Consider the following 19,913-nt stretch of genomic DNA (forward strand, 5'->3'; position numbering starts at 1 on the left):
AAAATCTGTCTCATTGGGTAAGAGGGGAGTGATATGCAACACTAGCAGTAGTGGCAGGAGCAGCATCCAGCCTTACACCAGGGGGCCTGAAGCAGAGCTCCATGCCTGGGGCAATCCACCAGCCTGCTCCTAACCTCCTGCAAACCAGTAGCCCTTTGGACAAGTAAGCAGGTTGTGCAGAGCATCAAGACCCCACCCAATGACCCTACCCTGAGCACAAGCCACCAATGAGATATTGACTCCATTGCTGACCAATAGTGAAGCCCCATCCTGAGGCTTGTGAACAGTGAGAACCTGTTTCTAGTACCTGCCAGCAGAGACACCCTGTTTTCATAGCAAACCAGCAGTAGAGCCCTACCCCTGGGGCAGGAGAGTAGCTAACCCCATAGCCAGGTGAGGCCAACAGTGAGGCCCCACACCCCAGTATAAGCCAGAAGTGAAGTACAACCTCCAGTGAAAGCAAGCAGCTAAGCCCTGAAACCAAGTGAAAGCCAGCAGTAAGACTCTGAGGCCCAGCACAAAAAAACATGGAAGAAGGCAGAACCAGTGCCTAAAAACACCAAGTCACAAAAATGTAGATAAAATGAACAAAAAACAAACAGATTATTATTTTTATTTTTTTATACTCTGCTTTTTTCCTTGTTTATTCTTTTCCTTTCTCTTAATTGAATAGCCCTTTCCTGGCCAAAAAAAAAGTTTTATTTTTCCTTTCCTTGGGATTTATAACCTGCCCAGACATATTAATATATTAGAACCTAACAAGGAGCTACAATCAGGATTACACAGGATTTGGCAGCTTCCACATTAAAGAACCACAGGGATTAAAATATGCTATACTGGAAGGCAAAGGTGTTAGGTTTATAACCAAGTATCACCTACCCAGCAAAATTGAATATAATTTTTCAGGGAAAATAGTGAACATTTAATGAACAGGAGGACTTTCAAGCATTTCTAATTAAAATACCAGAGCTGAATAAAGAATTTGACCTCAAAATACAAGACTCAAAGGAAACATAAAAAGGTAAAAGGGAAACAATAAAGAGAAAACATAACAAATTCAATAAGGTTTAATTTTTTTTATTTTTATATGACACGCTATTTGTAACTCAAGAACTTTATTACTATAAGAGAAATTAGAGGGAATATATATAGACCAATGGTGTGGATATAAGGTGACTTTGATGAGATGATACTCCAAAACACAAAATAAATGAGTGAGAAAGAAAATTGCCCTGGAAAAAGAAAAAGCGCTTTATAATGCCGATGACAATATTGTTCTTTTTGTTTCCCAACATAGTGTCTTTTCATACCTGTCCTTTGTAGCTGTGATATTCTGACATCTCACCTCTGCTTTTCCCCAAGCTTTCTTTAGTTCATAGATTAAATCCTGTCTTCTGCAGGAAGCCTTTTTTCTGGTAGTACCACCTGCTAGTATCTCCCACTCTGAGTACCTCCTTTCTGTCCGTATATATCTTTTTAGTACCTAATAATTTACATGTTATATTCTCCATTAGGATGCAACATCTTTGAAGGCAATGACCATTTCTGCTTTTCTTTGTATCCCCAGTGCTTATCACACTGTTTGACATGTAAAATGCCCTTAATAATGCTTATTGACAGACTGACAATAAAATTCTTATGCATGTCTTTCCACAAATTCTCCATATAAGGTCTACTCTGTGTTTTCTGGAGTGTCCATTTTCTCTCTAATGAATTATCTCAGCGTTCTAATGTAGAATTCAGGAGGATATTTCTTGTTCTCAGTAAAGGACCAGTCCAATTTCCCTTCTACCCATGCACTGAATAGTTTGTTTTATACCAACTCTTGCTCATATAAACAAAAGTTGACAATATGCTACAACCTACTTACAGACACCAAACTTTTATTTCCTTTGTAAAATGGGTAACTTATTCTACTGGGAACATCACTTTCATGAATCATACCTGCAGAGCATCAGAGAACTAATCTTTAAGATATCATTTTTCAGTGAGCAGTTTGGAATGACTGAGAGTACTAATTGCACTTTCCAAAATAAAATACATTTGAATCTCTTCCTTTCACTAATGTCAAGGTCTAGCTCATTTTCCTCTGTAGCATTTGCCTAAGATATAGGAATTTACCAATTAGCTTAATTAGCTGCCCTTGCATATCCATTCCCAACTTGACATATAAACACATGCACATATAAATTTATATGTATCTGTGTATACACACACATACACAAATATACATACACATGTATATGTGAATACACATATTTTATAATGTTATTTTAGGTAATTTAGAATCTGCACTTCTATTTTCTTTTTTTTTCTGGGACTACAACACTAAATTATTTCTCAGACACATTCTGTGACTCTTAAAATTATCCCTAAGAGAAGGTGTAGCCATTCCTAAAGGTACCTACTTAATCCCCAGAATCATTTGAAAGGGAGAAGTAATTTGGGGAAAGGTTTTCTATTGGGATTCTCAAGAGTCATGTGGATGTTAACAGATTTCCCTTTTGCCAAATTGTAGGACTTGCCTAAGACTATAAATATGGCAGCATAAGCACTGATGGAGGGGTTAATTGGAATGACCAGTTGTTTTCTTGGTTTGAAACAAAAGGATAGCCCTTGTATGGAGCTGCCCATTCTTCACAAATGAGGGACCATCCATGTAGAACATTAGCTCAGGGCACTCTAGTATGGTGTCATTGAAATCTCCTTAGGTTGCTCAGTCAGGTACACTCTGCTGTTACAGTCCTGCAAGGGTGACTTCACTTCATATCCCACAAGCAGTTCAGGAAGAAGAGGCACTGGTTGAAAGATGCTGCATCTTTTTAAAGTATTATTCTCATTTGCAAGCAAGAAGAGTACCTGGTATTGGGCCAGACTCTGGTTAGAAAAGGCCTGAGTCTGATGGTGCAATAAAAGGGCCTACAGTTCATATGGGGCAAAGGACAATCAAATGGTTGTTAATAATGAGGTCATGAATCTTATCAATTAAGGTGGCTGTTGCCACTGTAACATGGAGAGCAGGACTGTGAACCTCTAGCCACACAGTTCAGTAAGATGGAAAAGTACCCACTTGGTCTATGATTAGGGCCCAGGTCTTAAGTGAAGATGTTGGATGCCCCCCATTCTATTCATTTACAAACAGGGAGAATGGCTTCTCAGTCAACGAGGCCAAGTATAGGGGTCCAGAAAAGGGCTACCTTCAAAATGGTCAGCATGATCTGGTGTTGTTCGCTTAGGAACAGACTTTCAGGAATGTCTCTTCTCATCAACTCGACCAAGGCTTTTGTGATTTCACTAAAGGAGGCACCTACTGCCTATGGTAGTCCATAGCTTCCAGAATATTATCTATCTGGGGTTTAGTTCTTGAGAATCCAAGGTTCTGGAGGACTGAGATCCTTTAGGGGAAGATCCATTTGGAGTTTTGACTTAATAGAAAGCTGAAATATTCAACTTCAGGCTTGCACCACCAAAATTTACCTTTAAAGACCTCATGGCTTCTCTCTGTCAGTTGCTTCAAAAAGTGGAAACTATCAGACTCCCAAGCAGAAACTAAATGAATGATATCTGTATTTCTCCCCAAGTGGGGTTATGATCTCTAAAAATGGCCTGGCATTTTCTCATTATTCTCCAGGTTCTTCTCAAACCAAAGCGTTTTTGATTGTGAAATGGCCAAATCAGAAGTTTTAAAGAATGGCAGACCCATACCTGAATCATCTATCACACACCTCTGGGGGTTAGCATAGGCAAAGGCAAAAGGCGTATGGAACTGAAGTCAGGTGAAGACAAGGTATTAGTAGAGGATGGATTGTAAAGGTGGGAAGGAAAAGACAGATGAAGAGAAGAAGGAGGCAGCAAAGTGGGGGCATACTTTTAAAAGAGAATCAGGGGGCACACACATAAGAACAGACCAACAGTATTAATAGTTTCTTGGTTTAGGTGTGCAGTTTTCTAAAATCAATCACAAAGCCTTTAATTTGCAATAATCAAAGGTCCCATCTTCAGAACAAATTAGGAACACATCAAGATTTTTATAAATCTTAGACCAATCTTTAGATAAATTAAGAGCTTTATTTCTAGACATCTTCTTTTAAATGGGAAGTTTCCCAGATCCCAGGCTACAATCAACTTTCCCAAGAGGAACTCTTCTGGCTAACTGAAATTGGTCCCCATAATGGACTGAGGAAGTTTTCTTCAAAATGGAAGCATTTCCCCTGAATCCAAACAACAATAAGCATCTCCTTAATTCCTCTATCAAAGTCCTCTTGACTCCTCCAGGTTTTCAGTCTGGATGAATTTTGGAAGGATGTTGAGGTCCTGGAGCAGTGATCCCTCACTGAAGAAGTCCCTTGGTAGAAATCTTATCAGAGAACTCTAGGGGTTACCTTCAGTGAAGGTCCAGTTGTTACTCAGAAACTTGTGGTGTCATCCTGGTCTGCTCATAAATCCTGTTTTAGAGCAATAAAGATTCTGACAAAAACCCAGACAGCAATTTAAACATTTTTATTAAGCACATGCTATGTGAACAATCCTGTAATTAGTCCTGGGAATATGAAGGGAAAAAATTCCTACTCTTAAGGACCCTAGAAATACCATTTTTTTCAACCAGATAAAATTAATATGCCAGATTACTATATGGAAATTCAATGTACACTCATTCCTTTGAGGACCCATTTTTCTACTCAACTGTACAACATTGTCTTCTCAAGGAAGAAAATATCTTATTTCATTTTCAAGGGCATCACTTCATACCACATCCCTAATACATTAATTCAAATTTCCAACTTGTTCCATATCATTACTGTGTTAGAAAAAAAAATGAACTTTTTGTTAACTTTTCAATGACTTGTAAGTACATCATTTATTCCAAAATTTAACCTGATAAAACAGTGTGTTTGTGTTAGCTCTTCCCCTAGCAAAGTTGAAATTTCTAAGAATGCACCAAAGGCTAGTGGTACAAGTCCTGTTGTTGTTGTTATTTTAAATATCTTTCCATCATTTCCTAATAGCCAGAAAAAGTGGAAAATCACCCCATGGAAATAGAAGATCATATGGTATAGCAAGATCCCTACTCATCTTGCCCTTCTGATGATGAGGTCTATGATTTATTTTCCTTTATAGATGAAATATGAGTGAAATAAAGAGTATAGAAAGGAGCAAAATAGTCTGGGAAGGAAGGTTATGGAGTAAAAATGAAATAGAAATAACTGAACTTTGATTTTAATTAATATAGTGGAATATCTTTGTTTCATTAGAAATGAAGAAGGTTTTATTAGCGTGAAAAGTGTTTCATAGTTATGTTCATATAGGCCCTGGGTTTGTCTTGGCAAATAGACTCCCAAATATTTTATAGTGCCTTCAATAACTTTGAATGGAGTTTCTCTTTCTGTCTCTTGCTGTTGGGCTTTGTCAGTAATGTATAGGAATGCTGAGGATTTATGTGGGTTTATTTTATATCCTGCAACTTTGCTGAAGTTGTTTATTATTTCAAGTAGTTTTTTACTTGATTCTCTAGGATTCTCTAGATAAATCATCATATCATCTGCAAAAAGTGATAATTTAGTTTCTTCTTTTCCTATTCTAATTCCTTCAATTTCTTTTTCTTCTCTTATTGCTACAGCTAATGTTTCTAGTACCAAATTGAATAATAGGGGTGATAATGGACATCCTTGTTTCACCCCTGATCTTATTGGGAATGCATCTAGTTTATCCCCATTACAAATAATGCTTGTTGATGGTTTTAGGTAGATGCTATTTGTAATTTTGAGGAAGGTTCCTCTTATTCCTATGCTTTGTAGTGTTTTTAATAGGAATGGGTGTTGTACTTTGTCAAAGGCTTTTTCTGCGTCTATTGAGATGATCATATGGTTTCTGCTAGTTTTGTTGTTGATATGGTCAATTATGCTAATAGTTTTCCTAATATTGAACCAGCCTTGCATTCCTGGAATAAATCCTACCTGGTCATAGTGTATTATTCTCGTAATGAGTTGCTGCAATCTTTTTGCTAATATTTTATTTAACATTTTTGCATCAATATTCATTAGAGAAATTGGTCTATAATTTTCTTTCTCTGTTTTAACTCTACCTGGTTTGGGTATTAGTACCATATTTATGTCATAGAAAGAATTTGGTAGGACTCCTTCTTCACCTATTTTCCCAAATAGTCTACAAAGTATTGGAATTAGTTGTTCTTTAAATGTTTGATAGAATTCACATGTAAAACCATCTGGCCCTGGAGATTTTTTCCTAGAGAGTTCGTTGATGGCATGCTCAATTTCTTTTTCTGATATGGGGTCATTAAGAAATTTCATTTCCTTCTCTGTTAGCCTGGGAAGTTTATGTTTTTGTAGATATTCATCCATATCTCTAAGGTTGTCAAATTTATGGGCATATAGTTGGGCAAAATAATTCCTAATTATTGTTTTGATTTCCTCTTCATTAGAGGTGACCTCACCCTTTTCATTTTTGATACTGGTAATTTGATTTTCTTCTTTCTTTTTTTTAATCAAATTGGCCAAAGGTTTGTCAATTTTATTGGTTTTTTCATAAAACCAGCTCTTTGTTTTATTTATTAATTCAATAGTTTTCTTGGTTTCAATTTTATTAATCTCTCCTTTGATTTTCAGTATTTCTCATTTGGTATTTAATTGGGGGTTTTCAATTTGCTCTTTTTCTAGCTTTTTCAGCTGTATGCCCAGATCATTGATCTCCTCTTTCCCTATTTTATTCATGTAGGCATTTAGAGATATAAAACTTCCCCTAAGAACTGCTTTTGCTGCATCCCACAAGTTTTGGTATGTTGTTTCATTATTATCATTCTCTTGAATGAAATTATTAATTGTTTCTCTGATTTGTTCTTTGGCCCACTCACTCTTTAGAATTAAATTATTTAGTTTCCAATTAGTTTTTAGCTTATTTTTCCATGGTACTTTATTAAAAATGATTCTTATTGCATCATGATATGAAAAGGATGCATTGACTACTTCTGCTTTTCTGCACTGGATTGTGAGGTTTTTATGCCCTAGTACATGGTCAATTTTTGAGTATGTGCCATGTACTTTTGAGAAGAAAGTATATTCCTTTTTATCCCCATTCAGTTTTCTCCAGAGTTCTATCATATGTGCCTTTTCTAAAATTCTGTTTACCTCCTTAACTTTTTTCTTATTTATTTTGAGGTTAGATTTATCAAGTTCAGAAAGGGGGAGGTTGAGGTCTCCCAATATTATAGTTTTGCTGTCTATTTCTTCCTGTAACTCCCTTAACCTCTCCTCTAAGAATTTGTATGCCTTACCACTTGGTGCATATATGTTAAGCAATGATATTGCTTCATTGTTTATGGTGCCTTTTAGCAGGATATAATGTCCTTCCTTATCTCTTTTAATTAGATCTATCTTTACTTTTGCTTTGTCTGAGATTAGGATTGCTACACCTGCTTTTTTTACTTTAGCTGAGGCACAATATATTTTACTCCAGCCTTTTACCTTAACCCTATGTGTATCCCCCTGTTTCAGATGCGTTTCTTGTAAACAGCATATTGTAGGATTATGGTTTTTAATCCATTCTGCTATCTGCTTCTGTTTTGTGAGAGTGTTCATCCCCTGCACGTTCAGGGTTATGATTTCTATCTGTGTCTTTTTCTCCATCCTAATTCCCCCTGTTTATGCTTTTATTTCTCCCTTTCCCCTTTTCCTCCTCAACAAAGTTTTGCTTTTGACCACCGCTTTCCTCAGTTAACCCTCCCTCTTTATTCCCCTCCCTTATCTTACTGTTACCTACTTGCTACTTCTCCTCTTCCTTCTGCCCTCCCCCCTCCCTTTTTCCCCCTTTCCCTCCCACTTCCCGTAGGTCAAGTTAGATTTCTAAACTTATCAGAGTATGTTATTCCCGTCTTGAACTAGATCAGATACTCAAATACTGCTCTTCTCCCTCCCTTCTTTTCCTCTACTATGTTTTTTTTACCACTTCCTTTGGTGTAATTTACCCTTTTCTACTACCTCCTTACCACTTCCCTCATAGCCCTCCCTTTATATCTCTTATTTATATTTTATATCTTTACATCAGTTAATTTATACAGGCATTCACAACCTATGTATATCCCTTTCATTTGTCATAATAGTTGTACCATTCACAAGAATGACTTATATATGTATATGTATATATATATATATATATACATAAAAAACATACATAAGATGATATACTCCCACATAAAGATGTAAACAACCTAAGCTTATTGGTTAATGAGGTTTGTGGGGTTTTTCCCCCTGGTTACCTTTTTATGTCTCTCTTGAGTTTTGTATTTGGAGATCAAATTTTCCATTGAGTTCTGGCCTTTTCATCAGGAAGGTCTGGAATTCCCTTATTTCATTGAATATCCATCGCCTTGCCTGGAAAATTATGCTTAGTTTTGCTGGGTAGTTGATCCTTGGTTGTAGTCCCAGCTCCTTTGCCCTTTGGAATATCATATTCCAATTTCTCCTGTCTTTTAATGTGGAAGCTGAGAGATCCTGCGTGATCCTGACTGTAGTTCCACGATATTTGAATTGCTTGTTTTTGGCTGCTTGCAGTATTTTCTCCTTGAGTTTATAGCTCTGAAATTTGGCTATAATATTTCTTGGTGTTTTCAGTTTGGGATCTCTTCCAAAGGGTGATCGGTGAATTCTTTCAATGACTATTTTGCCCTCTGCTTCTAGGACCTCTGTGCAGTTGTCTTTGATAATTTCTTCAAAGATACTGTCAAGGCTCCTTTTTTCATCGTGGATTTCCAGTAGACCAATAACTCTCAAATTGTCTCTCCTGGATCTATTTTCCAGGTCAGTTGTTTTGCCAATCAGATATTTCACATTTTTTTCTATTTTTTCATTCTTTACGTTTTGTTTTATTACTTCTTGATGCCTCATAGATTCATTAGCTTCCACTTGCTCAAGTCTAATTTTTTTTTTTTTAATATACTGGAAAACTTTTTATTGTAGGTAGAGTGGGATAGCTGGACACAGTTTAGATGATTCCAATTTTGTTGGCAACATCTAAAGCATCATAGTGTGGAGCAAGTCGGACATAGGCCTTCTTCTCTCCATCAGGCCGGATCAGTGTGTTGACCTTGGCCACATCGATGTCATACAGCTTCTTTACTGCCTGCTTTATCTGATGCTTGTTGGCTTTGACGTCCACAATGAAGACTAGGGTGTCATTGTCCTCAATCTTCTTCATAGCAGACTCAGTGGTCAAGGGGAACTTAATGATGGCATAGTGATCCAGCTTGTTTCTCCGAGGGGCACTTTTCCGAGGGTATTTGGGCTGCCTTCGAAGTCTTAGTGTCTTGGGTCGCCGAAAGGTGGGGGATGTTTGGATCTTCTTCTTTTTGTGGCTGTGGACACCCTTCAACACTGCCTTCTTGGCCTTCAAGGCCTTGGATTTGGCCTCTGTCTTGGGGGGGACAACGGCTTCCTTCTTCGCCTTCGGCGCCATCTTGGGGGAAAAGGCTCAAGTCTAATTTTAAATGAGTTAGTGTTTACATTTTGCTTTTGAGCCTCCATTTTCAATTGGTTGATTTCACCTCTCAGGGTGTCCTTTTCTCTCTCTAGATTCTGAATCTCCATAGCCATTTCACCAATCTTATTCTTTAGGGACTTGATTTCATCAGTGGATTTTTTCTTCCTTTTTTCCATTTTTTCCATATTTTCCTTTAGCTCCCTAATTTGGTTTTTAAAATCCTCCTTTAGCTCTTCCAGCAGTGCTTTTTGGGCTGGAGACCAGTTCATATTAGCTTTTGAGGTATCTGATGTATCTACCGTGTCATTGTCGTCCTCCTCCAAATCAATATTTTGATCCTGCCTGTCTCCATAAAAAGAATCTATTGTCCTCGGTTTTTTTGTATTCTTCTTCATGTTTGTTGTTTTCCCTTTTCCTGGCATTACAACGAACTTCTATCTTTCGGCTCTCTGTCCCAGCTTTCTTATTGTGAGGGTTGTGAGTCTAGAATTATAACCTTCAGTTTCCTGAGGTGTGGGGGAGGGGTCTGGCTCCCTGGCGTCTCACTCCCTGTGGGTGCTCTCCAGCACTTGCTTTTCAGCAATGTTCTCAGCTGTTTGTTGTCTGAGCTGATGTCTGGCACTCCCCCTGGGGGAGCAAGGTTACGTCTGGGCTCCTGGCGTTGACTCCTTTCTAGTATTTTTCCTGTGAGGCCTCACTACTCTCTCCTCTGTTTCACTTCTCTTTTTTTTTTTTTTCCCCGAGGAATTCTCTGGGTGAGGGGGGGAGGGATTAGAGCCTTTTACCTTACCATTGAGTCTTCCGGAAGTTCAAGAAGCCGAGTTCCTGGGTTTTGCAAGCGTCAGGACTGGGTGTTTTCACGGCTGGTGGCGTTGCGCTGCCTCTCGTCGCTTCCCCAGACTGCCATACTGTGTTGGGAGTCCTGTTGATCTCTACCGGTTTCGGGTGCCCACCTTTCTCCCAGCCCGTCTCCCACGTGGATTTCCCGGCCAGCCACTTCCGCCTTGGTCTGGAGCAGCTCCGCACCGAGCACTCACCGAGCCTGCAGGTTCCTTCCTCCGGCCTTTCAGACTCTCCCGGCTCGGAAATTTGCCCCACGCAGACTGCTCGCAGTTTCTGACTCTCTCAAATCTGCTCAAATTCACTTTTTTATAGGAATCTGACAGACCTTGTGAGAGAGCTCCGGTAAGATGCTGCCTTCATGCGGCCATCTTGGCTCTTTGGGAGTCTATTTGCCAAGACATACCCAGGGCCTATATGAACATAACTATGAAACACTTTTCACGTGAATAAAATCAGATCTAAATAAATGGAGAAATATCAGTTGATCATGGTTAGGCTGAGCTAATATAATAAAAATGACAATTCTACCTATCTATTCAGTGCCATACCAATCGAACTACCAAAAAATTTTTTTACTGAGCTGGACAAAATAATAACAAAATTCATTTGGAAAAACAAGAGGTCTAGAGTATCTAGGATATTAATGAAAAGACATGCTAGAGATGGTGGCTTAGCCACACCAGATATTAAACTGTACTACACAGCAGCATTCATCAAAACTGCCTGGTACTGGTTAAGAAACAGGGGTGTGGATCAGTGGAATAGGATAGGTACACAAGTAGGTGAAATCAACAAGTTTAGCAATCTACTCTTCGATAAACCCAAAGAGGCCAGTTTCTGGGCTAATAATTCACTATTTCACAAAAACTGTTGGGAAAATTGGAAAATGGTAGGGCAAAAACTGGGCATAGACCAATATCTTACACCATATACCAAAATAAAGTCAAAATGGGTTCATGATTTAGGAGTAAAAGTTGATACTCTAAGTAATTTGGGAAAGCAAGGAATAGTTTACTTATCAGATTTGTGGAAAAGTAAAGAATTCATGACCCAACAAGAGATAGAGAGCATTACAAAATGCAAAATGGATAATTTTGATTATGTCAAATTGAAATGTTTTTGTACAAAAAAAGCCAATGCAACAAGAATTAGGAGGGAAGCAGAAAATTGGGAGAAAATCTTTGCAACTAGTATCTCTGATAAAGGCCTCATCTCTAAAATATACAGGGAGCTGAGCCAAATATATAGGAATACAAGCCATTCCCCAATTGAGAAATGGTCAAAGGATATGAACAGGCAGTTTTCAGAGGAAGAAATTAAAGCTATCTACAGGCATATGGAAAAATGCTCTGTATCGCTGCTGATTAGAGAAATGCAAATCAAAACAGCTCTTAGATACCACATCTCTCCTGTCAGATTGGCTAAAATAACAAATCGGAGAATGATAAATGCTGGAAAGGATGTGGGGAAATTGGAACATTGTTGCATTGCTGGTGGAGTTGTGAGCTGATCCAGCCATTTTGGAGGACGGTGTGGAACTATGCCCAAAGGGCTATATAAATGTTCATACCCTTTGACCCAGCAATACCACTTCTAGGGTTGTATCCCAAAGAAATCACGCAAGCGGGAAAAGGACCCATATGTACAAGAATATTTATAGCAGCTCTCTTTGTGGTAGCCAAGAATTGGAAATCAAAGGGATGCCCATCAATTGGGGAATGGCTGAACAAGCTGTGGTATATGAAGGTGATGGAATACTATTGTGCCATAAGAAATGGGGATGATGCAGACTTCATAACAAGCTGGAAAAACCTACATGACATAATGCTGAGTGAGCGGAGCAGAGCCAGGAGAACGTTGTGCACAGCCACAGACATGTGGATTCCGTGAGGATCAACCCTGACATACTGCGCTTTTCTCAGCAACCTAAGGGGCAAGGACAACTCCAGGGGACTCACGATGGAGAATGCTATCTTCATCGAGACAAAGAACTGCGAAGTTTGAATACAGACTGAGGCACACTACATGCTCGCCTTTTCTGCTTCTCTTTTGTTTTTGTTTTTGGGTTTTTTTTTTGGTTCTGTTTCTTCTTTCTCATGATTCATTCCATTGGTCAAAATCCTTCTCCACGACTTGACTAGTGCATAAATTAATTCAATGCGACGTTATACATGACAGTTATATGAGACTTCATGCCGTCTTGGGGAGGGAGGGGGGAGGGAAGGGAGAAAAACTGGAACTCAAAACTATGTAGAACCGTGTGTGGTAAACTAAAATTAAATAAAGAAATTTATAAAAAAAAAAGAAATGAAGAAGGTAATAGTTTTAGAGAAATATGGGAAAACTTAAGAACTGATACAAAATGAAAAAAATAAAAAAGGAACAATTTATACCATGCAACAACAGTGTAAAAGTGTTCAACTTTGAGAAACTTATGAAGTTGATAAATTCAGTGACCCCTCCTTGATACCCAACAGATTTATGAAGATTAACACTACATACCCCCCGACTAAGGGAATATAACATGAAGAATGACAAGTAAATAACCTCCTCTTTGTTAGGAGGTAATGGATTAAATAAGCAGAAAGAGAAACACATTTTTTTTACAGCCAGTAATGGAAAATTGGTTTGCTAGATTATGGATATTTCTTTTTCTCTTTTTTTTAATATATTTATTTAGTATTTTATTTTCCCTAGTTACATGTAAAAACAAAATTTAACATGAGTTTTTAAAACTGTGAGCTCCAAATTCTCACTCTTCCTCCCTCCCCACCCTTAGACTTTCATTGAGAAAGCAAACAATTTGATGCAGGTTATACATGTATAGTCATGCAAAATATATCAATACCTGTCATGTTGTGAAAGAAAACATAGGCAAAAAAATGATTTAAAATACCTCAAGAAAAATAAAGAAAGTAAAAAAAAGAGTATGCTTCCATCTGTATTCACACACCACCTTCTATTTCTTTGTGGGTGGATAGAATTTTTCATCATAAGCCCTTCCAAGCTCTGTTGGATTTCTGTAGTGCAGAGAATATCTTAGTTATTCACAGTTGATCATCTTACAATATGACTATTACTTTATACACAGTACATTTCACTTTTCATCAGGTCATGCAAGACTTTCCAGGTTTTTCTGAGAGTATCCTTTTTATCATTTCTTATATTACAACTATATTCCATCACAGTCACACACTGCAACTTGTTCAGCCATTCCCCAATTGATGGGCATGCCCTCAATGACTAACTCTTGACGCCCAGAAAAGAACTGCTATAAATGTTTTTTAATATATATATATATATGTGTGTGTGTGTGTGTGTGTGTGTGTGTGTGTGTGTGTACATATATATATATATATATATATATTATTTTTCTTTTTTCTTAAATCTCTTTTGGGATAGAGGCCCAATAGTGACATTGGTCAGTCAAAGGGTATGCATGGTTTTATGGCCTTTGGGAATAGTTCCAAATTGCTCTATACTGCAGAATGGTTGAATCAGTTCACAACTCCACCAACAGCGCATTAATGTCTAATTTTTCCCCACATCCCCTCCAACTTTTGTCATTATCCTTTTCTGTCCTATTAGCAAATCTAATAGGTATGAGGTAGTACCTCAGAATTATTCTAATTTGCATTTCTCCAATCAATAGTTAGAGCATTTTTTTCAAATGACTTTAGATAGCTTCAAATACTTCATCCAAAAACTGATCATATATTTTGGTTATGTACCTATAGGGAAATGGTTCTTATTTTTATGAATTTGACTCATTTCTCCATAGTTTTGAGAAATGATGCCTTCATCAGAGAAAATTGCATCAATTTTTTCACACTTACTATTACTAATTGCATTTACCTCCATACTACCCATCCATTTTTTCTATTTTTTTTCTCTCCTTTCACCCAGTCCCTCCACAAAAGTGTTTTACTCCCTGTCTGCCCTCCCTTCTATCACCCCCCCTTCTTTCATCTCCTTCCCCTCCAATTTTCCTATATTGAATGATATATTTCTGTACCCAATTGAGTATGTATGTTCTTTCCTGTTTGAGCCAATTCTCATGAGAGCAAGGGTCGTTCTTCCTCACTCCCCTTTTTCCTCCACTGTGAAAGCTTTTTCTTGTTTCTTTTATGTGAAATTATTTATTTCTCCCTCAACCCTTAATTTCATTTTTTTGGATATCATCTCTTCATATTCAACTCATGTCTGTGCCTTCAGTCTATATATACTACTTCTAACCAACCTAATAATGAGAAAGTTCTTATGAGTTTCAAATATCATATTCCCATGTAGGAATGAAAGCAGCTTAACATTATTAAGTTCTTTATTATTTCCCTTTCCTGTTTACCTTTTTGTACTTTTCTTGAGACTTATATTTGAAAATTAAATTTGCTCTTCATCTCTAGTCATTGCATAAAAAAAGATACCTGAAAGTCCTCTATCTTATTGAATTTCCACTTTTTTTTGCTTAGAAAGATTATACTCAGTTTTGCTGGGTAGGTGATTCCTAGTTGCAATCCCAGCTTCTTTGACATCTGGAATATCATATACCTCTCTTTCTGATCTTTTTATGTAAAAGCTGCAAAATCTTGGATTATCCTGACTGTGACTCCGTGAGACTTGAATTGTTTCCTTTTGGCTGCTTGCAGTATTTTCTCCTTGACATGTGAACTCCGGAATTTGGCTATAATCTTCCTGGGAGCTTTCCCTTTGCGATCTCTTTCAGGAGGTGATCAGTGGATTCTTTCAATTTCGCTTTTATCCTCTGGTTTTAGAGTATCAGAGCAGTGTGTTTTAATCTTCCTTGTCACCATAATAAGTTTCTATTGTGAGAGAGTATTTTTTCCCATAGTTTGCACATTTCCCCACCCTATTACTTGATTTTTAACACTTTATTAATATGGGGCTCTGTTTCCCAGGTGGAGGGTGAACTATCCTAGCTTCACAGGTTTTGTGCAGTGGTTTTCAGAGATACTTCTAGGGACCTGTAAGATTTCAGATTTTTCAAGGTACAAGTTTTTTGTTTTACTTTTGTCTATTTACGTATTGGAATGGTGATAGGAGGGAGAGAAAAAAAATAAGAATCTCCAACTTCTCTCTATGACTGTCCATTGTCAATGTATATTCATGATAGTAGATACCACAGCTGATTCTAGAATATCTCCCTCCCTCTTCCTTCAATAATGATTGGATTCCATGAAAGACAGATTTAAAATCAAAATGATAACTAGATTTAGAAATAAAATATATTTGGTTCAAGAAAATTTTATTGTTTCTAAGAATTACTCATAATAACTAACTTTATAGAGTTAGCTATCAATCAATAAGCAATTTCAAGAACCTACTATGTGAGAGCTACTATACTAAATGCCAGGGATATAAAAAGAGTCTAAAGACAGTCTCTGTCCTCAAGGAGCTTATAATCTCATGGGTATAATAGTAAGTAGGAGAGATAGCATTAAAGCCCAGGACTTCTGATTTTCAAACCAGGGTTCTTCTAACTATACAATACTATACTATACTATACTGTACTGTACTGTACTGTACCGTACCATACCGTACCATACCATACCTTACCATGCCATGACCTTCCATGTCATACCATAAAATACCATACCATGCCATAGCATAGCATAGCATATCATAACACACTATACCATACCATACCATACCATACCATACCATACCATACCATACCATACCATACCATACGAAAAATTGTATTGGCCACTTTCCACAAGACAATACTCTATTTCCCAAGATAATTCTGTACCACTCTATCATTAGAGCTTTCCTTTGACTTTCCAACTCCATAAATCATTCAGAATTTTGGTCTCCATAAACTGCCTGTCAGTAAGAATAAAATCAAATCTGTAGACTACTTTCCAGTAATTTTCATAAAGGGAAATGGTTATGGAATGCTTTCAGAATAGCTTTATTTAAAACAGCAAGGAAGTAACACAGACACATATACTTTTCAGAAATGTGCTTTTGGCTAAGATTTTTAACTACTGAGATGATCATAAATCTGTTCTTTCTTTACTTTGTGAGTTATTTGACATTATATTCTAACAATTTCAAATACCTTTGTATGTAACATATATATGTATATATATATATATATATATATATATATATATATATATATATATATATATACACATACATATCTATCTATTCTTTAGCTTTTTGTTTATTTTCTTTGTATTTCTTCCAAAATAAAAAGCAGCATTAGGAATACAGTAGGCTCTTCAAAAATATTTATTGACTGATAGCCCAAGGCATATATTTTAGTCAAAGAAATTCAATATTGTCATGTTAACAATTAGTTTCCATGAAAGCATCACCTTCATTCATCCTTTTCAGGGTCATTGTAGAGCATCTGCTTGTAAAAGTCTTTCAGGTCATGTTTTAGGCAGCTTTTGCAATAATAGAAAATCTTGCTATTGTGTAATATTATTGCTAAGACATTTTGTCACATTTCATTTTTGTCTGCCTTTGTTATACATTTCTAAGTGGATTGATGTAGCAAATAGTCTGTGAATTATTCACCAATCAGACTGACATCAACTCAACCAAATTGCAGCCCCCTTTATATCCATCGTACCTTACTCTTTTTCTTATATTTTGCTCTGATTTTTCAGAGCTGTGGCATTTCGTACTGAATCTTCATTTATGGATAGCAAATAAATGTATAATATAAATGCTGCTCCCCCCACTTTCCAAATAAAATGATTATTTCTTCTGATTCCTAAAGTTAATTCCTAATTATTTATAATGGGTAAGCATACATAAACACATATCTACAGGAGAGATTGCTTCTGGGAGAATATATTTCATGTAAGTCATATATACTTTACATTAGTTTTTATGTTATTTTTAGCCCATGACCAGCAGAATATCTCTTGGATTATAACATGACTTTAATGTACTTTGTGGATGGTCTGAGAAAAGAAAATTATTTTCATCAAATAATTTGTAGTACTTAAAAGTATTTTAATAAAATGGCATTCCTCCACGCCATTTGCGATCTATGTTATTAACTTTCTAGGTTCTCACAATTTAAAATTATGTGTTCTTTTCATAAATTTGAGACTTTCAGATTGGCATTAACTTCTCAAAGATGGCTTTCAGGAGAAGGTTCTGGGAATATGGAGGAGCAGGTCACAAAATTTCAAGTTCTCAAGATTTTCCTCCAAAAAAGATAAAATAACACCTCAGGATGAACATAGAGCAGTGAAAATAAAGAAGATAAAGGGCAGAATGGGAGTCATCCTGGGACAATAAGAGAAGATCTGAAGAAAAATCCCAGGAGGAAGTTTCCTCCCTCTGAAGAATATACACTTGCAAACTAGGGACCTCTTTAAACCACAAGTGAAAAGTTCTGGGATTAGCTGGCTTGGGAGGCTGCCTCAGCTCCAGCTACAGGAACTTTTACCCCCAGAACAGTGAGGGGAATTGGGCTTCTGAGCTGGAGAAGACCTAGGGGACCCCTGCTGACAAGGAATGCCAGACCTACCTGTGCTGCTGAGACATGGTGGGGCAAGAAGCAACCAGAACAGCCCTGCTCAGTGAAGAAGCAGTGGGGTGGGATGGAGCTGTTTGTTGCCTCTTATAGGGGGTTGGAGATCTTGGTTTGGATTCATGGTCAGAGGGGAGAAGTGAAAGAGGATCTGAGGTTAGAGGCATCTTCCCTGATCCCTCAGGACTAAAGGTTATTCTAAAACCTAAACTATTATAAATCAATCAGAGGCAAAAAAGAATTGAACTACAGAGAGCTATGGAATAGAGAAACCTGGGGCTCATTTTCAGAGTGATTCTGGCCTTTGCTTGAATGGGGCAGATAAAGTGGGATGTTTCTGTATATCTCAGCACTGAGACAATTGGGAGTCATTGATATGTATCTGATATGATATTGGGGTGGGCAACTTTTCCACGCCCAGCCTGGGTGAGGTTGGGGCCTTCGGGTCCCTGAACAGGATATATAAGCGCAGAGGATAGCATTCTCTCTCTCAGAGCTCTGTGCCACAGCAGGAGTGATGCATGACTCTGGGCCAGGCATTGTAATGAGCTCCCTGGCTGAACACTCAGATGTTGATAACTACGAATTGTATTTGGTCTTTAATTCAGGGTGCTGATTTTTCCCCTGAACTAAGTAAATAATATTTGTATGCTGGATTAAAGTAGGATTGTTAACCCCTCAACGTTGCTCTCCTTCGTAAAGTAGATCAAAAGGACCTGGACTTGCAGTGTTCTGTGAGGTTGTTGTTGGTTTTACACCTCCACAGCAGCTGCTAGCTGGATTGTTGAAACAACACTGAAGCAAAGAAATCCTCTTCTACCCCAAAGAGTGATGTCAAAAGGTCATCTGCCCAAAAAGAATTCATTGAAGAACTTAAAAAAGACTTTAAAATGAAATGAGAGACATTGAGAAAAAACTAAAAAAGAAGAAGAATCAAAAAAAGCAAAAAGATTATGAAAAGAAAGTCAACCCAATTAAAAAAGGAGATCCAGAATCTTATGGAAGAAAATGATTCCTTGGAAATCAGAATTGGTGCCTTCCCCCAAAGATGCTGCTGAAGGAGAAGAAGGAAGCTGTTGCCCCCATCACCCCCAAGACAGAAGCCAAGCCCAAGGCCTTGAAGTCCAAGAAAGTGGTGTTGAAGCATGTCCACAGACACAAAAAGAAGAGCTAGACATCCCCTACCTTCCAGTGACCCAAGACACTAAAACTTTGAAGGCAGGCCAAATACCCACAGAAAAGTGCCCCTGGAGAAACAAGCTTGATCACTATGCCATCATTGATTTTCTCTTTACCACTGAGTCAGCTATGAAGAAGATTGAGGACAACACCCTAGTCTTCATTCTGGACATCAGGATCAAGAAACATCAGGTCCAGCAGGTGGTCAAGAAACTGTATGATATTGATAAGGCCAACATCAACACACTGATCCAGCCTGATGGAGAGAAGGCCTATGTCCAACTTGCTCCAGACTAGTTGCTGCCAACAAAATTAGAATCATCTAAACCCTGTCCAGCTATCCCACTCCACCTACAATAAAAAGTTTTCCAGGAAAAAAAAGAAAATCATATATATGCAAGGGGAAGCCAATGAATTTATAAGAGAAGAACAAATAAATGTGTATGTGTGTGTTGGTAATAAAAAATAGAAGAGAATTTGAAACATCTCATAAGAAAAGCAACTGGCTCTTTCCCTTTTCTTAAGACAGTGGGCAAAAAGCCCCCAAAAGAACCAAAGGAAAATAAGGTCAGAAAGAAAAAAAAGAGAACAAAAAGGAAGATGTGTCTGAAAAGGTAGTGAAAAAGCCTTGAAAGCATTGTAGTAGGAACCCAGTCCTGGCCCAAGAGATTGATTGATACTCCAGGTGTGCAATGTATTCCAGGAGAGCCATGTATAAGTAGAAATACACTGCACCAAAAACCTTAATTGAAAGGAAAAAGAAAGAGAAGGTGCCTGCTACTATCTCAAAGCCACGTGGTGGTGATAAGAACAGTGGGACCCGTGTGGTAAAGATTTGCAAAATGCCTAGGTATTACCCTACTGAAGATGTGCCTAGAAAGCT

At 37.6% G+C, this 19,913-nt stretch overlaps 2 protein-coding genes across 2 annotated transcripts; one reads left to right on the forward strand and one right to left on the reverse strand.

Annotated features, from left to right (window-relative positions):
- Positions 1–8,994: 8,994 nt before the first annotated feature.
- Positions 8,995–9,468, reverse strand: LOC118849132 (60S ribosomal protein L23a-like). Its single transcript, XM_036758218.1, has one exon. It carries the CDS (start codon positions 9,463–9,465, stop codon positions 8,995–8,997), a length of 471 nt encoding a protein of 156 aa, XP_036614113.1. The 5' UTR covers positions 9,466–9,468.
- Positions 9,469–18,859: 9,391 nt separating this feature from the next.
- LOC118847220 (60S ribosomal protein L23a-like) lies at positions 18,860–19,327 on the forward strand. The gene has a single exon (XM_036755758.1). The coding sequence runs from the start codon at positions 18,860–18,862 to the stop codon at positions 19,325–19,327; it is 468 nt and encodes a 155-aa protein (XP_036611653.1).
- The last annotated feature ends 586 nt before the right edge of the window (positions 19,328–19,913 follow it).

Source organism: Trichosurus vulpecula, chromosome 4, assembly GCF_011100635.1.
Source record: "Trichosurus vulpecula isolate mTriVul1 chromosome 4, mTriVul1.pri, whole genome shotgun sequence".
NCBI lineage: Eukaryota > Metazoa > Chordata > Mammalia > Diprotodontia > Phalangeridae > Trichosurus > Trichosurus vulpecula.

Bases quoted from the DNA above. Each gene is read 5' to 3' on its own strand.
- LOC118849132 (XM_036758218.1), bottom strand. From the start codon at position 9,465: ATGGCGCCGAAGGCGAAGAAGGAAGCCGTTGTCCCCCCCAAGACAGAG.
- LOC118847220 (XM_036755758.1), top strand. From the start codon at position 18,860: ATGATTCCTTGGAAATCAGAATTGGTGCCTTCCCCCAAAGATGCTGCT.